General features: G+C 39.1%; 1 protein-coding gene across 5 annotated transcripts in view; it reads left to right on the top strand.

The window, feature by feature from the left end:
- Positions 1–27,951, top strand: part of ULK4 (unc-51 like kinase 4) — a 487,767-nt gene that overhangs the window by 348,438 nt on the left and 111,378 nt on the right. For 4 of the 5 annotated variants that reach the window (XM_070455485.1, XM_070455483.1, XM_070455484.1 and 1 more), the window contains one exon: positions 16,743–16,928. In XM_070455485.1, coding sequence (XP_070311586.1) covers positions 16,743–16,928 — 186 coding nt within the window. Of the gene's footprint in view, positions 1–4,847; positions 4,954–16,742; positions 16,929–27,951 lie in introns of those variants that run through there. The other variant, XM_070455486.1, reaches the window with a different exon arrangement.

Below are 27,951 nucleotides of genomic sequence, written 5' to 3'. Positions count from 1 at the left end.
CTACTTCAGTGTCATACTAGTTGCATTTTACTTTGTCAATGCTGGTCTTTAATGTCTAGGCCTCCTACAGTGTATGCTAGATTTTTAAACTGTGGAAACTGCTATTGCTTTGTCTTCCAGGCGGCTAATAACCTAATGAGACTGAACTCTGGATTTATAGGTAATAGCAACAAAAAGGGAAATGGTTACATCTCTTAAAGAGAGAGACAAAACTATATTAGCTGATTGATTGGACAGTCCATGTGAGGCTGTCTGGGGCTTCCCGGGTGGCACAGTGGAAAAGAATGTGCCTGCCATTGCAATGGCAGGAGACCCGGGTTAGGTCCCTGAGTCAGGAAGACCTCCTGGAGGAGGAAATGGCAACCGAATCCAGTATTCTTGCCTGGAAAAATTCTGTGGACAAAGGAGCCTGGTGGAATACAGTCCATAGGGTCACAGAGAGTCAGACACAACTGAACACACATGCACATGAGGCTGTTTGGCAAGACACGTGGTATTTCCATGATGCAGTTGGGTCATCTCTGAGCACCCATTCATTTAATTGTGGTTGAGTTGGCTTCATTGGTTACCAGATGAAAGGTTTGGGGCAAGTTAGTAAGTCTCCATTCCCATGTCAAAAAAAGGAGGAAACTTTAAAACCTCGTGGGGTTTTAGGAAAATTAAAGGAACAATGTGTGAAGAACTCTTGTCACAGCACTTGGCACATAGTAACTGTCACCATCAATGTGTTCTTTTCTCTCTGTTATACTGATGGTGGTCTTATCTTTATTGCTCAGTAATACATTAACATGCGGTGAAAAACCATCATGGCTACCACCTCCAAATGTAATTCCCAGGTGCTTTTAGAAATGAACTTTATTTAAAAGATGAGCAGTAAACACTCTGAGGTTGTTTTATTTTTGCCACCCCGGAAAAAAAAAACAAAACCCTTTGATTTTATACAAATTCAGAAAGCCTGTCTGAGTTTTGAAGCAGAAAAATAATGTTGATATTTAGTAGTATGGATATTTAGCCATGACTGTGATGCAGTGAAGTTAACAGTTTTGATAACGATGTTTGGCTTTTTTGTTTTGTTTAATGCCTGCAAAATTATCCTGCCTACGGCTCCCGGAGGCCCTTCCCATACAGCATGTTCTGTAATCATATTACTGATCTAATAAACATCTATCTCTTACTGTAATAAACTCTCGTTGTGAACAGCCTCATTAATGTGCTGAAATAAGGGACCCCAGGGTATTTGCAGCAATTTCACTGTAGCTCTAAAGTGAGCTGGCCTCACGGCACTGTTGGTGGGAAAACTACCCCTTCAGCTCCAGTGCGTGAGTCTCCTGCAGGGTCACAGATCACAGACGTGCAAGGGACAGAGCCTCCCAGTAAAGCTGCTTTAGGGGCAGTAGAATCCTACAGCACAATACTTCAGACCAACAGCCTCACTTTCATTTTAATTCTGGATCAGTCTCTTTGAATAAATGAACCATTAGTTTGTGAAGCTGAGACTTTGCCGTATGGAATTTATGTGCATTGTCTGGATAATAAAGCCATAACTATGATTAACCAGTTTTATGCAGAGGATTTTCTTCTTCCAGTTGTAAAAATTGCCTGGTTTGGTAAGTTTTTACTGTTAGGAAGTGGTTTTTAAATTTTATTAGCTTGGTAATTTTACTATAAAATATCCGTTCATTTATTGGAAATAAAATCCATTTTTAGAGATGAATGTATTATCGCCTGTGAGTTTTCCTTTGGAGTATATTCTCTACCTCAGACCTCTACTATTTAAATACAAGCTTTGCAGAAATGGATTATTTTAGCACAAAGAAGACTCCAGGTATTTTTCAATATCCTGGATTCAGCAAACAGTCATTTTTGCAGAATTCTCAGCTATAATTCTATAATGCATTTTAAAAAATTCAGATCTCTTTCTGCATTATTTGATGGTCTTAAGAAAGTATGACGGTCTGTTGCAGAAACTATTATAAGCTACCTTAGTCCGTCTTAACATTCTCCAGCCTTTGTCACTTGTTATAGTGAGTCTTGCATCTGCCTTTTGTCATTTAGTGAAGGTCATTACAGAGGGTACCCAGGAAATTGCACCTTTTAAAAATTTTAGGGATATTTATTTTTCTCTTTCTGATTTACTTCACTCTGTATAAACAGTGTCTAGGTTCATCCATGTCTCTACAAATGGCCCAGTTCATTCATTTTTATGGCTGAGTAATGGGTACCGCACCTTCTTTATCCATTCCTCTGTTGATGGACATTTAGGTTGCTTCCACATCTTGAATATTATAAATAGTGCTACTATGTACATTGCGGTCATGTATGTTTTTTGAATTATGGTTTCTCTCAGTATATGCTCGGGATTAATGCATATATGTGGAATCTAGAAAAAATGCATAGATGATCTTATTTGAGGGGCAGAAATAGAGACATAGATGTAGAGAACAGGTATATGGATACCGAGAGGGAGTGGAGGCAGTGAATTGGCGGACTGGAGTTGACACATATGCACTCTTGATATTATGTATAAAATAAAATAGATAACTGATGAGAACATACTATATAGCACAGGGAACTCTGCAACATGTGACTTATGTGTGTCCACTAAACATATCACTCTACTTCACTCCCTAAATTAGATATAATTATTTTATATTGTTAGGTTAATTATGTTCCTATTATGGCTTGCAATTGTAATTATCTTTTATTTTTTGTCTGGCTATTCATTGTGAAAACTAATAAACATCTTTTACTATTGTGATTATATAACTATTATTCTTGCCTGGAGAATCCCAGGGAAGGGAGCCTGGTGGGCTGGCGTCTATGGGGTCACACAGTGTCGGACACAATTGACTTAGCAACTATTATTCATTTTAATACCATTGCATCATGATCGGTGAACCAGAATATAATAGAATTCTGTAACATAAAACTAAGATTTAATAGAACCTGTAATCACTTTTTAAAATTCAGATGCACATTAGAATTATCTTTTAATTTTTCTGAAAAATATAAAATGCCCAGGTGTTGTTTTTTTTCCTCCAAATCTCCAGATGTGATTTAGTTTATGTTTTCCAATTTCTCTGTCTCTTTTTTCAGTTGTTCTTTCTCAAGCCTTTATCAAGTATAGTAAGCAGAAAAGCTTTTGTGTACATATATATAAATAATATGTATAATAAATATATTTTAGAAAACATGAAGTTTTGCTCAGTGAAAAAATTTATGACATTTTGGTTCCACTTGTTTAACTAAGTATGACTAGAATGCTAGATGTCTAATTTGTATTCACTCAAAATTTTGATATAATTCCGTTTACTCTGGCATCTAGTATTACTGCTAAAGATAGAAGGCTTATGGAGAAGGAAATGGCAACCCACTCCAGTACTCTTGCCTGGAAAATCCCATGGACGAAGGAACCTGGTAGGCTACAGTCCATGGGGTCATAAAGAGTCACAAAGGTTATTTTAGGGATTTTTTTTAAAAAAAATTTCAATGAGGCTTGAAACTTCTAATCCAATCCTGAAAATATAAGAAATACTATGTTGTTAAAAAAAAATTAATATGTGATACAGTATTAACTAAAGTACAGATTTTTCTTCAAATTTCACAAAGTTTTGTGCTAGTGTCCATTACTTGTGTTCATACCTTATTTAAGAGTCCACATCGTATTTGGTTACATTGAGCAACTTCAGCATGCAACAAATTCTGATAAATTCTCCTTCCATTTTTATTCTGTTACACATTATTTTCTACTTTTCCTTATTATGGTTTCTTAGATACTCCCATCATTTAAAAGTAGACATTTAATTTCCAAATACTTGGTGTTAAGTATCTTTGATATTAATTTCTCATTTAAAAGCTTTCTTCTCTGTAGTTACCCTCTGGGTTTTTAAGTTTTCTAACTTTATTGAGGCTTTTAATGGCTAAGTCAAGGATCTCTCTTGGTAAATGTCACATTGCACTTGAAAATATGTGGGTTATTTTCACATATTGTTTGATACTGATTTCTACAGAATTCCACAGTGATAAGAGAGCAGACTCTGTGTAATTTCAATACCTTTAGACTGTGACATTTTTGCACCTTGTTTTATGTCCCTGGTTGTATTCCAGTGTCTCCTGGTTTATCATCTCTGAGAGTTTGGATAAGATTTGTACCCTACTGGTGTGTTAAAATGGTATGCTGTGCTATGCTTAGTTGCTCAGCCGTGTCTGACTTTGCAGCCCCAGGGACTGTAACCTGCCAGGCTCCTCAGTCCATGGAATTCTCCAGGCCAGAATACTGGAGTTAGGTAGCCTTTCCCTTCTCCAGGGGATCTTCCCAACTCAGGGATCGAACCCAGGTCTCCTGCATTGCATGCAGATTCTTTACCATCTGAGCCACCAGGCAAGCCTGTGAAGATTGTATAAGTCTTAATAACGTTGATTTGGTTCATTGCTCTTCGGGTCTACTCTGTCCTTCTACTTTTCTGTCTGTTCTATTAAGTTTTGAGAGTTTGATGCTGAAACTTCAACTAAAAATCTGAACTTAGCTACTTAAAAAATAACTGTAATATATAGTGGAACTATGTGTAACTTTGTTCTATGTTTTCCAAGTCTCCCACAAATATGTGATAATACTTTCAATAATTTAAGAAATCAAAAAGAAATATAATTTAGAAAAACAAAAATTCAGTCAAGGGTAAAGGATTGTAAAAATGCTATAGAAGACATTGAAAGAACAAAAGTTCAAAAAAGAAAACCGTAATTAAAGAATATAAAAATCCAATAAAAAGACAAAATAGCATATTGAGCAAAGCTAAATGAATAATGAAGATGATGATGTCAAGAAAACTTTTTTTTTTTTTACAAAGGTCAAAGAGAAAAGGCAGATTGCCAATCAACATTCCAATCATTCTGACAGTGGATCATTCAGGAGTATTAATAGAAACCAGAGGATGATGGAGTCCTTTATAAAAGGTCTGAGAAATAATGATGAACTTTGAAGTATCTGTTAAACTAAATAATCATTTTCACACACACACACAAGACATTGTTACCACTAGACCTGCAACTTAAAAAACAGTTACTGATAAACTCAGTATACTGGATAAATCAGGATTTGGAGGAGAGTTAAGGGTATGCAGAGGAGCTTAAAACTGCATTTGTTGGATCATCAGTAATTATCTTGCTATACTCTATAGATCTTTATGTTTGAGAGACTTCATCGCAATTTAAAAAGTGATTACAATATGAGAAAATAGATAGGACAAACACCACGGTGTTATTAATGACGATTTAAGAATACTGTCTCAGAATTTAAAGGAAGAAGAAGAGGAAAGTAGCTCAGGGGGCTTCCCTGGTGGTCCACTGACTGACTCCACACTCCCAGTGCAGGGCGCCTTGGTTCCATGCCTGCTTAGGGAACTGGGTCCCACATGCTGCAACTGAGGAGTCTGCATGCTACAACCAGAGTAAAAGTGTTAGTCCCTCAGTCGTGTCCAACTCTTTGTGAACCCATGGACCCCTGCCAGGCTTCTCTGTCCATGGCATCTCCCAGGCAAGCATACTGGAGTGGGTTGCCATTTCCTTATCCAGGGGATCGTCCCAACCCAGGGATCGAACCTGGGTCTCCTGTGTTGAAGGCAGATTCTTTACCATCTGAGCCACCAGCGAAGCCCACTCCTAAAATATCCCGACACTAAGAGCATCCCACATGCCACAACTCGGACCCAACACAGCCAAGTTAAATTATTTTTTTGATAAGGAAGGGAAGACTAGAGCATTTATAAGAAAGGCGAGCTTGCACATCTTAAGTGGGGAGAGTGTTTCAGTGGTTGGAGAGTATTAAGAGCCATGAAGGGAAGACAAAACAAAAATGAAGAGAAAGTTCCAACTGATATATATGTATATGCTATAAAAACTTAGAATCAACTTGTTGATTTCTACCAAAACAAACAAACAAACAAAAAACCCTATTGGGATTTCAATTGGGATTACGTTTAGTCTTAATTTGGAGAGAATGGCATTTTAACAAAATTGACTTCCCACTCATGAATGTGGTGTATCCCTTCACTTATTTGGGTCCTCTTTAATTTATCTCAACAATATTTTGTATTTTTAAGTGTATAGGTCTTTCATCTTTTGTCAGACTTATCCCTGAATATTTCAGTTTTTTGGATGTTATGGTACATGATACTTTTTGTTTTTTTGTGAGCATCTATTATATTTATTGATGGACATTTAGGTGGCTTATAGTTTTTTCAATTACAGCAATGCAATGAATAACTTTGTATATGCAAATATACTCACATCTGATTATTTCCCTTAAAATTTTTTTTATTTTTTATTGTAGTTGCTATGCAGTATTATATTGATATCATAGTATAGGTATACAATATAGTGATTCATAATTTTTAAAGGTTGTACTCCATTTATATTTATTGTAAAATATTGGTTATATTCCCCACATTGTACAATATATCCTTGTAACTTATTTCATACAGAATAGTTTGTACCTCTTAATTTCCCACTCCTATGTTGGCTGTCATCCTTACCCTTTCCCCATTGGTAAACACTAGTTTTTTCACTAGTGTTTCTCCATATTTGTGAGTCTGCTTCTTTTTTGTTGTATTGACTAGTCTGTTGTATTTTTAAGATTCCGCATAAAAGTGGTATCATACTGTGTTTCCTTTCTCTGACTTATTTCACTGGGCATAATGCCCTCCAAGTCCATCCAGGTTGCTGTAAATGGCAAATTTCATTTTTGTATAGACAAGTAGTATTCCATTGGCGTGTATGTGTATATATATGTGTGTGTGTGTGTGTATAGTGCATATTCTTTATCCATTCATCTGTTGATGGACACATGGAAAAACAGATGAGGTTTCTTTTGTACCTTGGCAATAGCAAATATTGCTGCTATGAACTTTGGGTTGTGCATGTATCTTTTCCATTTAGTGTTTTTTCTTGTAACCTTTAAACTCATTTTTGGACTCTAGTGGATAGTTTGTGAATTCCACTGAATTTTCTACATCAAGAATCATGTCTTCTGCAAATAAGCAGTTAAGTCTTCTTTTCCAATCTGGATTTCTTATGTTTATTTATTTGTTTGTTTGTTTATTCATTTTGGCCCGGCTGCACTGGCCAGAACCTCCCCTGCTCTCCCCTGGTGAGAGCAGATGTTCCTCTCTGTCTTCCTGCTCAGGGTGAGGCTTTCAGTCTCTGACATGTTTTTATCACCTTCTACTCCTTGTTTGCCGAGTTTTTGTTAGAAACAGGTGTTGCATATTGTTAAATACTTTTTCTATTGAGATGATTGTGGTTTTTCTTTTTAAATTATTAATATGATATCATGGCTTGACTGTATCCCTTAAAAAAGATGTGTTAAAACCCTCACCGCCCAGTACCTCAGAATGTGACCTTGGTTGGAAGTAGGATCATGTACATAATTGGTTAAGATGAGGTCATACTAGAATAGTGAGGGCTCCCTGGCCCACTGTGACTGGTGTCCTTATAGGAAGATGGCCATATGCAGCCAGAGACACAAGGGAGAATACCGTGTGATGATGGAAGCAGAGACTGGAGTTCTGCTGCCACAGGCAAGGCACATCTGGGGCTCTCAGAGCCTGGAGGAGGCAGGAAGGATTCATGCCTGGAGGCTTCAGAAGGGGCATTGCTCTGTCCCCTCCTTGATATGAGATTTATAGTCTCCAGAACTGCAAAATCAGTTTTTGTTTTTTAAGCCCACTCAATTTGTGGGGTTTTTTAGCCCACTCAACTATGATGGCAACCCTTGGGAATTAATACATATGATATGTTACAGTGACTGATTTTTTTGAATGTTAAACTGATCTGTATTCCTGGGATACATCCGTTTTGTCAAGAGGTATTATTTTATCATTATCCTTGTCATGTTTTGTTGGCTTGGAGTTGCTTTAATTTTGTTTAGAATTTGTGCATCTGTGTTCATGAGGGATGTTGTTTTGTAGTTTACTTTTTTATATGGTTTTTGTCCTGTTTTGGTATCAGGGTAATGTTGATCTTAGCAGATGAATTGGGAAGTATTCTCTGCTCTTTGATATTCTTGAAGACTGTGCAGAGTTGTTACTGGTTTTTTAAAAAAGATGTATCAAGAAATAACTCATACCTTTAACCCCTCTAAAGTGTACAATTCACTGCTGTTTAGTGCATTTTCAGAGTTGTGCATCATCACCGTTATCTGATCACAGAACATCTTTGTCACCCCAGAAAGGAATTTCATACTCATGAAAAGTCACTCACCATACTCTCTCTTCCAAACCCTTGTCAATCACTAATTTGCTTTCTGTTTCTGTAGATTGGCCTATTCTGGTTATTTCTTATACATGGAACTATATAATATGTGGCCTTTCTCTGAGTATGATTTTTTTTGAGGTTCGTTCATGTTTCTAGCTTGCAACATAAGTACTTGACTTCTTTGTTTTGGTGAAGGATCTTCCACGGTATAGATTTACAGTATTTGCATATCCACTTATTAGTTGATGGACATTTGGGTTGTTTCCACTTTTTGGCAATTTTGAGTTAAGGCTACTGTCAGCAATTGTGTACAAGCTTTTGTGTAAACATATGCTTTCTTTCTCTTGAGTATGTGTCTAGGAGTGGAAGTGCTCAGCCCCTAGGTCAGCCTGTGTTTAATCTTTTGAGAAAATACAGTGTTTCCCAAAGCTGCCGTTAGCACCAGCAGTGTATAAAGGTTCTAGCTTCCCCACACCCTCGCCGACACTTGTCATTATCTGTATTTTTAATTGTAGCCATCGTAGTGGGTGTGAAGGTGGCTCTGACTTGCATTTCCCTGATGGCTGATCATGTTGGATACCTTTTCCTGTGCTTACTTGCCCATTTCTATACCTTTTTGGGAAAAAAATGTCTTTTTTTCTTTGCCCTTTAAAAAATTAGGTTATTTGTCTTTTTATTACTGAGTTGTAAGATATTTTGTATTTTGTGTGTATACGCGTCCCTTATTATCTATTAGATTTACAGTAATTTTCCCTTGTTCTGTGGATGATCTTTTCTCTTTATTCATATATGGGGATGAAGTCATTTATCAATTTTGTTGTTGTTCTTGTGCTTCTGGTGTCATACACAAGAAACATTGCCCCACCCAAAGTCACAAAGGTGTAATGACTTTTATATTTTCTTCTAAAAGTTTTGTATGTTTTATTTCAGTTCAGTAGCTCAGTCATGTCCAACTCTTTGCAACCCCATGGACTACAGCCTGCCAGGCTTCCCTGTCCATCACCAACTCCCAGAGCTTGCTGAAATTCATGTCCATCAAGTTGGTGATGCCATCTGTTTGTATGTTTAGCTCTTATATTTAGATATTTGATCCATTTGGAGACAGTTTTTGGATGAGGTGTACCAGTCCATTCTAAAGGAGATCAGTCCTGGGTGTTCATTGGAAGGACTGATGTTGACGCTGAAACTCCAATACTTTGGCCACCTGATGTGAAGAGCTGACTCATTTGAAAAGACCCTGATGCTGGGAAAGATTGAGGGCAGGAGAAGAAGGGGATGACAGAGGATGAGATGGTTGGATGGCATTACCGACTTAATGGACACGAACGAGTTTGGGTGGACTCTGGGAGTTGGTGATGGACAGAGAGGCCTGGCGTGCTATGGTTCATGGGGTTGCAAAGAGTCGGACACGACTGAGTGACTGAACTGAACTGAACTGTGAGGTATGGGTCTAACTGCATTCTTCTGCATGTGAACACCTACTTGTCTCAGCACAATTTGTTTAAAAAGGCCACTTTTCCCCCATCAAATTGTCTTGGCATGCCTGTCAAAAATCAGTTTACCATAAATGTAAGTGTAGAATTTGGGACTCTAAATTCTATTCCACTGATCTTCTGTATATCCTTATGCCAATACTACATTGACTGGATTACGATATATTGATCTCATATTCTGCCCCCTTGCTGAACTTGTTTTATAGTTCTTTAGTGGATTTGCTAGTATTTTTGTATGTAAGAGTATGTCATCTGCAAATAGAGTTTTCCTTTCTAGGTGATTTCTACTTATTTTCCTTGCTTAATTGCCATAACTAAAACTTCCAATATAATGGTGAATATAAATGGCAGGAATGGACATCTGCCTTGTTCATGATCTTAAACCATGATAAGTATGGTGTCAGCTGTAAATTTTGCCCGAGATGCCCTTTATCAATTTGAGAAAGTTCTCTTCTATTTATAATTTGTTGAGTGTTTTTTAATACTAAAAGGGTTTTTAATTTTGTCAAATGCTTATTTTGTGACCGTTGAAAGACTCATATAATTTTTGTCTTTTATTCTATTCGTGTTGCACATAACCTTGATTGATTTTTAGATGCTAAATTAGCCTTTCATTCCTATGATAAATTCCACTTGGCCGTGATGTATAACCCCTTAATATGTTGCTGAATTTGGTTTGCGAACACTTTATTGCAGTTTTTGCATCTATATTCATAAGAGCTATTGGTCAGAAGTTGTCTTTTCTTGGAATGTGTTTGTCTGATTTTGGCATCGGGGTAATACTGGCCACTAGACCATTCCAGTATGACCTAAATCAAGTCCCTTACTATTATATAGTAGAAGTGACAAATAAATTCAAGGGGTTAGATCTGATAGACAGAGTGCCTGAAGAACTATAGACAGAGGTTCGTGACATTGTACAGGAGGCAGTGGTCAAGATCATCCCCAAGAAAAATAAATGCAAAAAGGCAAAATGATTTTCTGAGGAAGCCTTACAAATAGCTGAGAAAAGAAGTGAAAGGCAAAAGAGCAAAGGAAAGATATACCCATTTGAATGCAGAGTTCCAAAGAATAGCAAGGAGAGATAAGAAAGCCTTCCTCAGTGATCAATGCAAGGAAATAGAGGAAAACAATAGAATGGGAAAGACTAGAGATCTCTTCAAGAAAATTAGAAATACCAAGGGAACATTGCATGCAAATATGGGCACAATAAAGGACAGCAATGGGATGGACCTTAAAGAAGATATTAAGAAGAGGTGGCAAGAATACACAGGAGAACTATACAAAAAAGATCTTCATGACCCAGATAATCATGGTAGTGTGATCACCCACCTAGAGCCAGACATCCTGGAGTGCAAAGTCAAGTGGGCCTTAGGAAGCATCACACAAACAAAGCTAGTGGAGGTAATGGAATTCCAGCTGAGCTATTTCAAATCCTGAAAGATGATGCTGTGAAAGTGCTGCACTCAATATGCCAGCAAATTTGGAAAACTCAGCAGTGGCCACAGGACTGGAAAGGGTCAGTTTTCATTCCAATCCCAAAGAAAGGCAGTGCCAAAAAATGTTCAAACTACCACACAATTGCGCTCATCTCACACGCTAGCAGAGTAGTACTCAAAATTCTCCAAGCCAGGCTTCAGCAGTACGTGAACCGTAAACTTCCAGATGTTCAAGCTGGATTGAGAAAAGGCAGAGGAACCAGAGACCAAATTGCCAAGATCCACTGGATCACCAAAAAAGCAAAAGAGTTCCAGAGAAACATCTACTTCTGCTTTATTAACTATGCCAAAGCCTTTGACTGTGTGGATCACAACAGACTGTGGAAAATTCTTAAAGAGATGGGAATACCAGGCTACCTTACCTACCTCCTGAGAACTCTATATGCAGGTCAAGAAGCAACAGTCAGAACTGGACATGGAACAACAGACTGGTTCCAAATCGAGAAAGGAGTATGTCAAGGCTGTATATTGTCATCTTGCTTATTTAACTTATATGCAGGGTCCTCATGCAAAATGCCGGGGTCAATGAAGCACAAGCTGGAAACAAAATTACCGGGAGAGATATCAGTAACTTCAGATACGCGTGTGACACCACCGTTGTGGCAGAAAGCAAATAACTAAAGAGCCTCTTGAAAGTGAAAGAGGAGAGTGAAAAAGTTGGCTTAAAACTAAGGATTCAAAAGACTGAGATCATGGCATCGGTCCCATCACTTCATGGCAAATAGATGGGGAAACAATGGAAACGGTGAGGGGCTCCAGAATCACTGCAGATGGTGACTGCAGCCATGAAATTAAAAGACGCTTGCTTCCTTGGAAGGAAAGCTATGCCAACCTACACAACATGTTAAAAAACAGAGACATTTCTTTGCTGACAAAAGTCTGTCTCGTCAAAGCTATGGTTTTTCCAGTAGTCATATATGGATGTGAGAGTTGGGCTGCAAAGAAAGTTGAGCACCGAAGAAATGATGTTTTTGAAGTATGGTGTTGGAGAAGACCCTTGAGAGTGCCTTGGACTGCAAGGACATCCAGTCAGTCCATCCTAAAGGAGATCAGTTATGAATATTCATTGGAAGGACTGATGCTGAAGCTGAAACTCCAATACTTTGGCCACCTGATACGAAGAACTGACTTCTTGAAAATACCCTGATGCTGGGAAGGATTGAATGTGGGAGGAGAAAGGGATGACAGAGGATGAGATGGTTGGATGGTATCACTGACTCGATGGATACGAGTCTTAGAAAGCTCTGGGAGTTGGTGAAGGACCGGGAAGCCTGGCATGCTGCGGTCCATGGGGTTGCAAAGAGTCAGACACGACTGAGCGACTGAACTGAACTGAACTACTGGCCACACAGAATGAGTTTGGAACTGTCCACTTTCTTTAGCTTTCTGAGAAAATGTGTGTAGACTGGGTATTACTTCTTCCTTGAATCTTTGGTAGAATTTGCCATCAGTGCCATCTAAGCCTATAGCTATCTTGGTGGAAAGGTTTTTAACCAGAAATTCATTTTCTGTAACAGATAATATACCGTCCAGGCTACCAGTTTATTCATTGTGAGCTTGCCCTTGCTCTCTCCTCTCTAGCACTTTGGCCTGTGAACTCTAGCTGCTTGGTTTTCTGAGACTTTTCACTCTGTCTCCTCAGCTTAAAAAATCTGCTGGTACCCAGCTCAGTTGCTGTCTCTCTTAGGCCTGGAGACCTCTTAAGACTCTAACCTGGGAGAGTAGAGCTCACCTCAGGTATTTTCCATCCCTGGGCATCACTGTCCTACATTGCCTCTTAAAAACCATTGTTGCGTGTATTTTTCTAGTAGTTTGTTTCTTCAGACAGTTGGGTATATCCTTATTCTGTTATTCCAGGGAGATTTTATACCATCACCATCTTTTTTGTAGTGATGGGGCAGGGCTCACACACACTCAAACACAAACATCAATTTTGCAAGAATCCAACACATAAGCCATCTTTGGAGTTACTACTTATGATAAGCATCCTTCGATCATTTCAACAGTGAAGCTAAACTAACTCATAAATGAAGAAATGTTAAAAGTAGGTTAAAATAGAAGCTTGAATACCTGTGCCTGTCTCACTGGCTGCCCAAAAGCTATGAAAATAGAGCATCAAATATCTTATGATCATGGGAGAGCAGAAGAAGCTGTTAATGGAAAAGAAATCTCATGCAGTTACTCAGTGATAGAAAGCAGATGGAACTGAATCAAAGTCTAGTGAAGAAACCAATTACCCAGAACATACAGAGGAGAAAACTAACCAGAAGGTAGGAACAGATGCTGTTGATCTGTGAACTTCGAGTGGAAAACTGCTGGAGGCCCTAGACTCTTAGCAGGCTATTGGAAGATGAGCATTTAGAACTGGCAGGCCAGTCAAGCCCCTTCCCTTATTCACTGTCTCAGCTTTATTCCAGGTTAATAAGTCAAGGTCTGTGCTGTGAAGAGGATGAGCCATCTATCTGATGTGATTTCTAAGGTGGGGTCATTACTTAGAAAGAAACATTTCAGAGTTTGAAGAAATCACAGAGACAATTCAAAGAAATCTCAGGGAAAGCAGCATGAAGAAATAGGTACACATAAATGCAAAGGAAATTGGAGCCATCTGCCTGTACTAGTCTGCCCACTCTTTCATTCATAAAATAGAATGCCAGGGACCACCAGACATTTGGGGAAGCCTGATAGCCTGAAGCAGAGAAACCAAGGTGAACAAACAGCTGAGCCCGAAAGAGACAAAGTTGATAGGCAGTGTAACAGGTTGAATTGTGCGGCGCCCTCCCCCCCACCCCGCAATGAGATGTTGAAGTCCTAACTCCCAGCACCTCAGAATATTAAACCTTATTTGAAAACACATTCCAGATGAGGTCAGACTCAAGTAGAGTGCATCCCTAATCCAATATGACTAGCATCTTTGTTAGAAGATAACCATGTGAAGTTAAGAGACTCACAGGAGAATTCCTAGGATGACGGAGGCAGAGAGGAGTTATGCAGCCGCAAGCTAAGGAGTGCCTGGGATTTCCAGAAAATCACCAGATGCCAGAAAGAAGCAAGGGAATGTTCTTCTTTGGGTTTCAGAGGCACCAAGGTCCTGCTGTTTGATTTTTAAGCTTCTAGCTTCCAGAGCTGTGAGGTAATTCATTTCTGTTGTTTATGCCACCCAGTTTGTGGTACTTTTTATGTCAGCCCTAAGGAACTAATACTGGTAGTAAAAGAGGATTTAATAATTCTTATCAAAAACATAAAATGGTCAGATAACCCACAGGAAGATGTTAAAAAAAGGAATCAGAAAAATAAATGGGGAATAAATAGAAGACAAGTAATAAAATTGCATCTTAGACTTAAACCCTAGCATTTTTATATTATTTATCTCAAAAATGGAAATGATCTAAATGTACCAATTAAAAGATAGAGATGACTAGAGGGGATAACAAAACATGATCCAGCAGTATGTTGTCTACAAAAATCTCACTTCAAATATAATGATTTAGGCAGGTTGAAAGTAAAAAGTTGCAAAGTATATATGGTGAAAATAATTAATTTTTAAAAAACAGGAGTGGCCGTCTTAATGTATAGGTTAATTTCCTGGTTCTGATCTTGTACTGTAGTTATGCAAGATGTTTCCTTTGGGGAGGTCCGATGAAGTGTATATGGTATCTGTCTGTATTGTTTCTTATAATGGCATATAAACGTGCCAATATCTCAAAATAAGATTCGTTCACATGCAAAAGAATGAAGTTGGTTCTCTACTTATATGCAAAGATTAAAATGGAAAGACCTAAATGTAAAAGTTAAACTATAAAGTTCTTAGAAGGAAAAATAAATGTAAGCGTTAAAACTATAAAAATTCTTAGAAGTGTAAATCTCAGGACCTTGAAATAGGCGATGGTTTCTTAGGTTTGACACCAAAATCACTAGCAATAAAATGAATAGGTAAATTGGACGTTATCAAAATAAAAAATATTTTGTGCTTCAAAGGACACTGTCAAGAAAGTGAAAAGACAATCCACAGAATGGGAAAACAGTTTTGAAATGTGTATCTGCTGAGGGAATTATATCTAAAATATATAAAGGGAATTGTATTTAAAATATATAAAGAATACTTAATTATGATAAGACAAATGACCTAGTTTTAAAAGTGAGAAAAGATCTGAGTAAACATTTCTCCAAAGAAGATATACAAATGACCAAAATGCACATGAAAAGATTTTCAGCATCACTAACCATCAGGGAAGTACAAATGAAAGACCACCACGGGTGACCACTGCGCACAAACTAGGATGTCTGTAATTAAGAAGATAGGTAATAACTAGTGTTGGTGAGGATGTGGGGAACCTGAAACTCTCATACTTTGCTGGTACTAATGGCAGCTTTGAAAAATAGTCTGGCGATTCCTCAGAAAGTTAAACGTAGAGTTACTTATTGTATGACTCAGCAATTTCACTTCCAAGTATATACCCGAGAAACAAAGCATGTGTGCACAAAAATGTGTACACAGATGTTCACAGCAGCACTGCTCATGCTGGTCAAAGGTGAAAACAACTCACACGTCCATCAGCTGATGAGTGGATAAACAAAATTGGCATATCCATTGCATAAGAAAAAGAAATGAAATGCCAATACCTGCTACAGCATGGATGAATCCTGAAAACATGCTAAGAGAAAGAAGCCAGTCACAAAGGATTATATTTTGTGTGATTTCAAGTATCTGAAATGTCTAGAATAGGCAAATCCAGAAAGACAGAAAACTGATTAGCACTGACCGGGTGGGGAGGAGGAGATGATACAGGGTTTCTTTTTCAGGTAAGATGAAAAAATTCTAAAATTGGTTCTGGTGGTGTTTGCACAAGTCTGAATATACTAAAAACCACTGGATGATGGATACATGAGAAATCACTAAATTGTATGACCTAGGAATTGTTTCTCAATTAGAAACAAATTGTTTCTAATTGTTTCTATTAGAAATAAAACTTTAAAAATTAAAAGATCAAAATGCTTATGGTATGATTATTATTTCATAACATACCTTGTGATATAGAAACAATACTTTCTCTCCCACCTGTTTAGTCAATAATGATTTGGAAACAGTTCAAACCATTCCTTACTATCTTCTAGGAAGTGGCTTTTCCTAAACAAGCTATGTCAACAAGAATGTAAGGGTTGTGCCTCAGAAAAATCAGTGTTTCCACACCCATAGACACACACACACCTGTATGAGCATATGCATATGTAAATATGCATGTAATATATAATTAGTCCTTTGCTTGTCACAGGTCATTCATCACTATGGATTAAAGAAAAGATTGTAGAATTTCCTTCTGATTTTGTGCTGTTAGTCTTGTTTGAGTTACTCTGTACATTTTGAAAAAGATCCAGTCACAAGAATATTCGATTAATTAACGTTTGTACTCAGACTGACATTCTATATTTTGAGCTGTAATTCTTGAGGAATACCAACATCATCTTCAGTGAAGCTGATGAAGTCCTATTTGTTAATTTTCAGCTTCCTAACGAGGATCCTGAAATTTTTGAAGTTTCATCCAAGTGTCTGTCTATACTGGTTCAGTTGTATGGAGGGGAAAACCCAGAGAGCCTGTCTCCTGAAAATGCAGAGACCTTCGCTGATTTACTGACATCCAAAGAGGACCCAAAGGACCAGAAGCTTCTGTTGAGGATTCTCAGAAGAATGGTGAGTCCACACAGAAACTGGATGGGCAGCCTCAGTGGTAGCTGGAAGATGGGGAGTAGTCAGGTTTCTTGACCTCCTTTCATTAAAGAATTCATGATCACCTTTACCTGTAGTCACCTACTGTTAACATTCATCATATTCCACATATCTATCTGTATATACACAGAATTTTTGCTGAACTGTGAGAGAGTTAGACATATTATTTGTGCTTATCCCTTAGTATGTGAGTGTGCATTTCCTAATGAAATGAATGTTCTCTTAACTATAGTTATCAAAGTCAGGAAATTTACCATTGAGACAAATCTTTTACTAATCTGCCATCCATATTCCAACTTTGTCAACTGTCCCCATAATGTCCTTTATGGCTTGTTTTCCAATATAGATTCCAGTCCAGCATCATGTATTTTAGTAGACAGATGTACTTAATCTGGAATAGTTCTGTAGCCGTTCTTTGTCTTTTATGAGGTTTCTGAAGAATGGGCCAGGTATTTTGTAGCATTTTCCCTCCATGTAGGTCTCTCTGCTGTGTTCCGGACAACTAGATTCAGGTAAGTCCCAGAAGAAATCCATCAGATCCAGAAGTCCATCATGTCTATTGGCCGTTTACTGGTGATGTTAGTTTTGATCACTTCATTAAATCAATGTGTGGTTACTATTTTTAAAATTTTTTAACAGCTGAAAAATGGAGATGTTCAAACTCACAGTATTTCTAACTTCCAGTATTGTACATTAGGGAAAAAATTTCATTTTGCACCTTTTATGTTTTGTTTTTAAAAAGGTGTATATACTTGAAGATCCTTTTGAAGACTTTTTACAACAAATCTTGTGCTGGTTTTGAAGGCCATGGTCACAGTAGCTATTAGTGAAGTCAGTTGAGGAGTAGAGGTCTCATCAGTTTGTGTCATGTTTTGGCTTGTCTGTGTGTGGTCACTTCTAGATCCAGCCATTGTGAGGGGTCCTTTGGCAGCAGAGGCTGGGGATGCTCCAGAGCGTTGTCCGCAAGACAGTGTTTGTGTTAATTTGATAAATAGCTGCAATACAGGGTGGAGCTGAATCCCCATGGCAGGTCTTGGGTGACAGAACTAAAGGAGAGATGGAGTTACCCTCCTAGCTGCTACATTTTACCTTCGTATAGCCGGACCTCCCAACCCCAGCAGTGCTTTGTGCCTACTGGGGTGGCTCCCTGCATAACACAGTTTAGGTGAGATTCCCAGTGTGTAGGGTTAATACTTCTGGGCACAGTGGATCTAGGCATGGTAATCAGCCTAGCACTAGGTGACTGAATCACGTAGTAAGGCAGGTATTTCCTCTTCCATTTTATTTTGCTCTTTCTGAGAATTTAAAGGTGAAACTCTCAGTTTGGTATTACTGTGTCTTTAATCTCTTTAATCTTCCTTTTTTAACAGAGAGTAAGCCTCTCAGGTGACCAGGTTTTTCAGTAGAGAGATTTCTTTTTTAAAATAGTTTTATTCAGTTAAAAAAGGAGCATCAATGTGAAATCAGGTACTGGAAAATGTAGTAACATGAGTGATATGTAGATGTGGCAAAATTGTGTATTTAGTATTGAGTTACAAAAGCTTGGGGAATATTGACCTCCTATCTGATACGATTAATTTTATAGAGATTCACCATATCTCATTTGAAAATCTTAGGATGAAGTTTAGATTGGAATTTATAATTTTCAGATCTTTTCAGCATGGTTTCTTAGGCTATATATGACATGACCCCATAGGGGTCACCCGGGCAGTACTGTTGTCAAGCAGTATGGTAATATTTCTGTCCCAAAATGTATGAACAGTCACACTAAGTGGGCAAATAAAAACTATGTGTGACTCCATGGGAGTCAGGTTTTGCCACCAAATATGTTTTAAAATGAAACTTACAAAAATAATTGATTTTCATAGCTTTCTAGATTTTAGATTTGCAGATGGGAGATTATGGACTTGTCTCTGAAATGAATTACATCATTTTCTAAAACCAGATTAACTTAATCATGCAGAAAACAGTTAGGTACCAACTTAGTCAAAGTAACCAGACTACACCATCTTTTAGTTAATTTCACAGTCTGAAATGATTTCCTTATAGTTTCTGATCTACCCCCATAGGACCAGGTAGGTTTTGTTTGTGGGACAAAAGTTGAATCCTAGTGACTTTATCTGTGTGTGTGAAATTAAAAGTAGTTTCTGGTGCTGCTCATCCTTTTTTTAAAATTGTAGTAAACATAATATAAACTTTGCCAGCCTTCTGTGATAAGTGCTTTATCATCTTCTGAAAACTTTCTAAATTACCCCTGAATCAGTCAGTGTTGGATTCAGGTGATGCAAAATCAGGGATTCTGGGTCTTGAGCTTGCCTATCCTGAGGCACCATTCTGCTTAAACCTGGTACTGAGTCCAGCGTGTTTGGAGAGAAACAGCAGCAGATGACGCAGAGAAGGGTATGGTGCCAGCGGCCACTCCGCACCTGATGTGAGCCTTCCTGCCTCCTCTCTCTCACTGCTTCCTGTCTTCACCTCTGTGGCTGCCGTGGATTTGTAACTGTCAACTTACTGTTTATTCTCACCTTCACACCTTACCCTTGTTCAGGGTCGTGATGCAGTCTTGTTCGTTTTTGTATCTTCAGCGTGTTGCAATGCCTGGCCCCTAAAAGATGGTCAGCCGATGATGTTTCTAACTGTGATAAGGACTTTTGGTGCATCACCTCATTTAATCTTCACAGCACTCTTAGAGACCAGCTCCAGTGATTGTTCCCATTTATTTGTAGGTTAAAAACTAAGGCTCAGAGAACTTATGTAACACTCCCTAGGCCACCAGTTGGGAATTGGCAGGGCTGGCATCAACCAAGTTCAACTGACCCTCACCTGTACCCTTGCCAAGTAGCTGACTGCTTTGCCACTGCTCTGCCCAGTACCGATCTGGACTCTGAGGGCACCCAGTAAGCTGAGCCTGACTGAATTTCGATCAGGAAGGCACCTACGAGATTCATTCTTCATTATGAGAAAATATAGAGTTGTTACTCTGTGCCTCCACTACGCTGGGGATCCTAAGACAGTCAAGCATGATCTTCCTGCTCCCTATTCTCAAGGATCTCTAACTGGAGTGAGGCAGAAACACGAGCTTCATTATGAAGCAGAATCTGATTGGTGCTGGGGTAGAGGAGCCAGCAATGCCACAGAAACAGTCCCGTGGGGGAGGAAGTTGAACAGGACATGGTGTTTGAGCTGAATGTGGAGGATGTGTTGGTCATCCATGCGTGGACCAGGAGGAAGCACATCCTGAACAATGGCCCCAAAACCCACAGGGCCAGACAGGCAGACATGAGAAAGGACAAGACAGCCCAGGGGACCAGACATTCGGAGTTCAGACAAGTGGTTAGAATTAGGAAGTTCTAGTCCCTGAAACCAGGAGAAGGCAATGGCACCCCACTCCAGTCCTCTTGCCTGGAAAATCCCATGGACGGAGGAGCCTGGTAGGCTGCAGTCCATGGGGTTGCAAAGAGTCAGACATGACTGAGCGACTTCACTTTCACTTTTCACTTTTATGCATTGGAGAAGGAAATGGCAACCCACTTCAGTGTTCTTGCGTGGAGAATCCCAGGGGAGGGGTCGCACAGAGTCGGACACGACTGAAGTGACTTAGCAGTAGCAGTCTCTGAAACCAAAGGACAGTGGTAGCATCTCAATTGAGTTCAAATTACGTTTACTGTGGTATAAGGCTTTCTCATAGCACCTGGCCTGAGATTGGGATTTAATAAGCAGCCACTGAGCTGAGTAAGAAATGTCTATAAAATAATCTCTACTTTTGTTGTGGGCGAGTATTCGTTTTTGCTCTTCATTGTATATTGTCTGCTCATTTGAGTGCTTTATAGATGCACAGGTGAGGCTGAGAGGTACTTTGATAGGCATTCAGTTGGCCCTCAGCCTGACACTTCAGTCCCCTCCACTCTGTCGCCTCCAGGTTTCTGAGGAATGGGTGAGACTGGATAGGTGGATACATGGAGGATGGGAACCTGGGAGAAAGAAGGAATGTGACATTTCCTGTACTTAAATCCTTAAATCTTAAGGGGGCTGGCTTCTCAGGTTCTCCTACTTGGACTGGAGGAACCAGATTTGATAGAGAGACAGGGACCCGTCAAGATTTGTTACCTGATTCAGTAACTGGATTAAGGAGGCCTGTTAATTGCAGCCTTCATTTGTAAGAAGTTAAAAAGGAAAAGAAAAGCTCCTTAAGTACCTACCTTATTAAGTGCACATTCCTTCTGAGAATAGTTCTCTTTTTCTTTTTTTTCCTTAATTAAGGCAAAACTGACATGAACATTAGATTAGTTTTAGGTGTTTAAGATAGTGATTTGATATTTATATATATCACAAAATAATCACCATAATAAGTAGAATTAACATGTATTGCATACATAGTTACACATTTTTCTTGTGATTAGAACTTTTAATATTTACTATCTTAGCAATTTTCAAATATACGGTATAATATTATTAACTGTAGTCACTGTGCTATACATCACATCCCCATGACTACTTATTTTATAACCGGAAATTTGTACCTTTTAATCTCCTCACCAGTTTTGCCCCACTCCCCACCCCTCACCACTTATCTGTTCTCTGTATCTATGAGTTTGGCCTTCTCTTTCTTTTTTTCTTTTACGATTCCACATATAAGTGAGATTATGTGGAATCTGTCTTTCTATGCTTGACTTACTTCATTTAGCGTAATTCCCTCAAGGTCGGCCCATCCATGTTATCACAGATGGCAAGATTTCATTCTTTTTTATGACAGTAATGTTCCATTGTCTGTGTGTATCACATCTTCTCCTATTATTGGACATTTAGATGGTTTCCATATCTTGGCTGTTGTAAGCAATGCTGCAGTGGACACTGGGGTGTATATATCTTTTTGAAGTAGTGCTTTTGTTTTCTTTGGATGAATAGCCAGAGGTAGAATTTCTGGATCTTAAGGAAGTTGTGTTTTTAATTTTTTGAGGAACCTCCTCACTGTTTTCCAAGGTGGTTGCACCAAATTATACTCCCACCAACAGTGCACTGGTGTTCCCCTTTTTCCATGTCTTTGCCAATTCTTGTTATTTTTCTTTTTGATAATAACCATTCTGACATGTGTGAGTTGATATCTCATTGTAGTTTTGATTTGCATTTCCCTGATTTGTAATGATGATGAGTATATTTTCATGTACCTGTTGGTTATCTGAATGTCTTCTGTGGAAAGCTGTCTATTCAGATCTTCTGCCCATTTTTTAATTGCTTAATTTTTAATTGGATTGTTAGGTATTTTATTACTCACTTGTATGAGTTCTTTCTAATGGTTTGGACATTAATCCCTGGTCAGGCGTATGATTTGCAGGTATCTTTTCCCCGTAAGGGAGGCTGCTTTTTCATTCTGTTGATGGTTCCCTTCATTGCGCGGAAGCTTTTTAGTTTGTTGTAGTCTCACTTGTTCGTTTTTGCTTTTGTTGCCTTTACTTCCCATATCAGATCCAAAATATCGTCTCTAAGACCAGAGTCAAGGAGCTTACTGCTTATGTTTTCTTCCAGAAGTTTTATGGGTTTAGCTCTTAGGTTCAAGTCTTTAATCCATTTTGAGTTAATTTTTGTGTATGGTGTAAGATACTGGTTCAGTTTCATTCTTTTACATGTGTCCAGTTTTCCCAGCACCTTTTATTGAACAGATTGAACTTTCTCTAGCTTATATTCTTGGCTCCTATGTCAAAAACTAATTCAGCGTATAGGCATGGGTTTATTTCTGGGTTCTCTGTTCTATTCCATTAATCTGTGTGTTTTTCTGCTAGTACCACACTGTCTTGATTGCTATATACTTGTAATATAGTTTGAAACTGGGGAGTGTGATGCCTCTAGCTTTGTTACTCTTTTTCCAGATTGCTGTGGCTACTTGGGGTCTTTTGTGGCTCCATACAAATGTTAGAATTGTTTATATCTGTGAAAAATGCCATGGGAATTTTAATAGAGATTGCATTGAATCTGTAAATCACTTTTGAAAGGCTCTACTCTGTGAGACCATCTCCTTTTAAGCCCTGAATGAGAAGTGCCCACTTTTCCCCAAGCCTGAGCGAGCCTGAATGATTTCAGAAAGGGTGACCCCAGATACACTTGGCCGTGCCATTTCTAGGGCCCGGTAATGAGTGTGTCTTGAAGAAGGCAATGGCACCCCACTCCAGTACTCTTACCTGGGAAATCCCATGGACGGAGGAGCCTGGTAGGCTACAGTCCATGGGGTCGTGAAGAGTCAGACACAACTGAGCGACTTCACTTTCGCTATTCACTTTCATGCATTGGAGAAGGAAATGGCAACCCACCCCAGTGTTCTTGCCTGGAGAATCCCAGGGACGGCGGAGCCTGGTGGGCTGCCTGTGGGGTTGCACAGAGTCGGACACGACTGATGTGACTTAGCAGCAATGAGTGTGTCTGTGACAGGTACACTGTGGTTACTTGAGAGCTATATTGGGAATATTGTGGCAGTTTCCTCCCTATGAGTTACACAAAAGGCCCTTTCTTGAAATATCTGTTTAAACTCCCAGTCTTGTGACTAGTAACTTTGTAAAAACAGAATTTATACTAACAGATGAAAGAAATAGGATATTTAATTTGTACTGATGGTGTTGGGATATGTTTTGCCCCTAGCGTGCTCTTCCTTATTTAGTCTGTATTTAGAACATTGAAAAAATGTTGAGGAAACCTAAGGATTTAATTATGTAACTGTCATTTACCAGGAAGTTTGGTGGTTTTATAATTATACTTTGCACTCCAGCTTTACTGTGATAGAAATCCTTCAGATCTCTTCCAAGTTTACCTGTCCCCTAAACTTGATAATCAGTGGGAGTTTTTTCAGTGTAACGATTGCAAATTAAATACCTGTCTCTTAATTAAAGCTAGCTTACTCTAATGCTCAAAATGTTGACTACATACAAACCACCACAAGCTTGTTCTATAAAACTGGCTTAAATGTACGCTGTTGACTACTCTTAAGAAAGAAGAGGGTGGTCCACAACAGGGTGATGGTAACATGCTGGGGCCACATTCACCTGCCCACCCACCCATCTACCTGGTGCAGCAGAGGTGGGAGGAGTGGGACTTGGGATCACTCTCTGAAGATGACTAGTACTAAGTTCAGTTCAGTTGCTCAGTTGTGTCCAACTCTTTGTGACCCCATGAACTGCAGCACACCAGGCCTCCCTGTCCATCACCAACTGCCAGTGTTTATCCAAACTCATGTCCATTGAGTCAGTGATGCCATCCAACCATCTCATCCTCTGTCGTCCCCTTCTCCTCCCACCTTCAATCTTTTCCAGCATCAGGGTCTTTTCAAATAAGTCAGCTCTTCGCATCAGGTGGCCAAAGTATTGGAGTTTCAGCTTCAGTGTCAGTCCTTCCAATGAGTATTCAGGACTGATTTCCTTTAGGATGGACTGGTTGGATCTCTCTGTGGTCCAAGGAACTCTCAAGAGTCTTCTCCAACACCACACTTCAAAAGCATCAGTTCTTTGGTACTCAGCCTTCTTTATGGTCCAGCTCTCACATCCATACATGACTACTGAAATGACTAATCCATTCATACTAATCCAGTCTTGTAGTCATAAATGGATTAGTATTAAAGATTATTACAAATATCCACTCCTTGGGGACCCTTTACCCTGTACCTTTCAGAAAATCTTGCTGTATGCTCACCATCATTTCTCTTCCAAATTCTCATGTGGGCCCCCTTGCCCTTTCAATTTCACCATAAGAACAGAGATGTTGTGTTGCTAAAAATTGGTGTAACAGTAGTATCTTCAAATACAGAGTTTTCAAAGTTCTGAGGATACCAAATAAGAAAAGGAGGAATTCTGCAGCCGTTCATTTCTATTTCAGTAGCAGGATAAGTTGTAGATGTCGAATCAGAAGCGACTTAATTTCTATTAGAAAAGTGAAGAACTATTCCTTCAGGTGGAGCACAAAGGCAAAATGATACTTCTCTCTCTCTCTCTCCCCCTCTCCTAGCTAATTTTTCTCATGGTAAATCCTTCTTTTCTTGGCTTATTTTCCTAAAGGAGAAAAACGTGGGGAGATTGTTGTGAAAATTTTTAGAGAAACACTATGTACCCCAAGGCATAAAAAGCCATTGTAATCGATTCTTGTGAAATCTCATCCCTTAGAACATTTCCCTGAGACTCAGAGGATTCTCTCAGGAGTTTCCAAGAGGGATCTTTCCCTGAATCCATACATGCCATTTGTGGTCAAGCATCTCTGCCCATGATTGCCATAGGACTCACAAGTTATTGAAAACTCTTTAATTTAGCTGTATCTTTCCACCAAAGAAACATCTTGCCTAAAAAGTTTTTCCTTGGTTTCCTGAGATTTTCAGCAAGACAGAATCAGGAAGCTTATGGCCAGTGGAATAAGGTCATCATTTACTGCCAGTATTCTTAGGACCGAAACTTCTGTGTTTCTGTGAGTGAAACCACATCCACCTCAAAGAGCCCGAGGAAGTGTGTGTATCTTTGCTGTAGGTTTCCTGAGGATGTGCAAGTAACAGAGAAGGCATCTGTAAAATTCACTTTGAGCAGGTCTCATTCTTCTCCCGTTTCCTACGCGCATCTTGCCCCTCACCCACTGCCCCCTTCCACTTGGAGGCGCCTCATGACCAGGCTGGGGTCCTTCCTGTCTTCTTTCTCTGTCTGATGTCTGTGGACCCTGGGCAGCATCACTTCCTTTTTGTTTTGACTTTTTTTATCTCAGAAGATTCAGCTCTCTGCTCACCTCCTGAAATTCTTCTATCAAGTAAAATTCTTTCTCCAAGGGTCCTCTCCTCTTTCAAGTCTCCATTGCCATGGATGGTATTTTTACTCACCTTTCTGTTATAAAAACCACACAGAAATTGGGAGAGTGAACACCTGCATGATCAAGAATTATCAGAACTGTTATTTTACCATGTTTTCAAGTTTCTGTGTATACTTTATTCACACAAAGTAGTGTCACCCTGATATTTCTTACTTCTGTGTGTGCCTTCCTCTGACTTTAATAAATGAACTCTGTCCACTGGAAGAATGGTTAATGTCTATGTTGGATTCATAGGAATACCTCCCTTTATTCTAAAGGGTTGTTTTCAAGTTGTTAAGCTGTACATAACAAAGAATCAGAATTGGGTTTTGGGTTTTCAGTCTTTAAATAATTATAGAAAAAACTGAAGATAAAATAATTTCAGTTGATATGTTAAATATTTATCTGAGAGAGTATCATATTTTTTTAAACTTCTTATTTTGTATTGGGGGTACAGCTGATTAACAATGTTTTGATAGTTTCAGGTGAATAGCAAAGGGACTCAGCCATACACATCCATGTATTCATTCTCCCCCAAACTCCCCTCCCATCCAGACTGCCACATAACATTGAGCAGAGTTCCATGTGCTGTTGGTTATCCATTTGAAATACAGCAGTGTGTACGTGTCCGTCCCAAACTCCCTAACTACCCCTTCCGCCTGGCAACCGTAAGTTCATTTTATAAGTCTGTGAGTCTCTCTGTTTTGTAAATAAATTCATTTTTGTATCGTTTCTTTGTAGATTCCTCATATAAGGGATGTCATGTGATATTTCTCCTTCCCTGACTTCTATCACTCAGTATGACAGTCTCCAGGCCTATCCATGTTGCTACAAATGACAGTATTTCATACTTTTTAATGGCTGAGTAATTCCATTGTATATATGTGCCACATCTCCTTCACCCGTTTCTCTGCCGATGGACATTTCTTGGCTATTGTAAACAATACTGCAATGAACACTGGGGTGCATGTATCCTTTCACATCATGTTTTTCTTCAGATTTATGCCCAGGAGTGGGATTATAGGGTCATACGGTAGTTCTGTTTTTATTTTTTTAAGGAACCTCCATACTGTTCTTCATAGTGGCTGGACCAATTTACATTCCCAACAGTAGTGTAGGAGGGTTCCTTTGAGAGAGTATTTTAAATTCAAGCTGTTAGAAAAGTTGAATTTAAAGGTGAATTATGAACTCTTATTGTTGTTTTGTGTAAACAAGTGCTTTTAAATTGATCACCAGCAATATTTGACCATGTTTAAGATAAGTGATTTTGCAACACAGGAGTTCCTTTTTGTTCTGGAGTAAGTAATTCTGGAAAACTAACCACTTAATGTAGATTCACTTAAACTGGCCACCTAACAACTGTGGTAAATAATGACAAACTGTTTGACTGGGGCTTGATCTCAATAAATGAAACTGAAATTTAATTAAGTTAATTGATTTTGTCTTTTAACTATATTCTGAGGGCATTCTTATAAGGAGTTAATAGCCTTTTGTAATACTATACAGGAAAAGTCTTCACTAAGAGTGACCACTCAGTCAGCAACCAGTTATGAAGTGCCTGCTCAGTCCTGGGGATAGAACCATGAACAACACAGACTAGGAATGCTGCCCTTCTGGAGCCTGCGGGGAGAGTGAGATGATAACTGCAATCACAAACTATTCCTACTTCAGATAATAAGAGCAGTAAGAAGAAAAATACTGAAGGAAAGAAAGGAAATACAGTGGGACACCTGCTGCTGTAGCTGATGTGACCAGGGAAGGTCTCAGCGAGATGACATCTCAGTAATGACCTAAAGGAGGTCAGGGGGCCAGCATTTACTAAGTCTGCAAGACAGGTGCCTCCCCAGCGTGTGCTGGGAGCCCCAAAGTAGGCTGTGTGTCCAAAGCAAAATGAGCAAGGAATAGATTTATCAGGCATGAGGGAGATGATGGGAAAGGCTTTGGTGGAGGGAGGAAGTTGCCCTTGCAGAGATCATGTTTTTCTTCAGATATATGCCCAGGAGTGGGAGTACAGGGTCATGCGGCAGTTCTGTTCTCACTCAGGCCTTTATCGTGAGTGAGCAGGGACCTGCGGAGGGTTTGGGGCAGAAGGCTGCCACACCCAGGAGTAGTCACTGAAGCAAGTGAAGGGTGAGAGATGCTAGCAGGTTACTGGCACCCAGGGAGTCCTGGTCAGGGCTGGGGC

Source organism: Odocoileus virginianus, chromosome 26 (assembly GCF_023699985.2).
Source record: "Odocoileus virginianus isolate 20LAN1187 ecotype Illinois chromosome 26, Ovbor_1.2, whole genome shotgun sequence".
In the NCBI taxonomy this organism is placed as follows: Eukaryota; Metazoa; Chordata; class Mammalia; order Artiodactyla; family Cervidae; genus Odocoileus; species Odocoileus virginianus.
The sequence above is the reverse complement of the archived record's forward strand: the minus strand, read 5'-3'. Positions and strand labels throughout refer to the sequence as shown.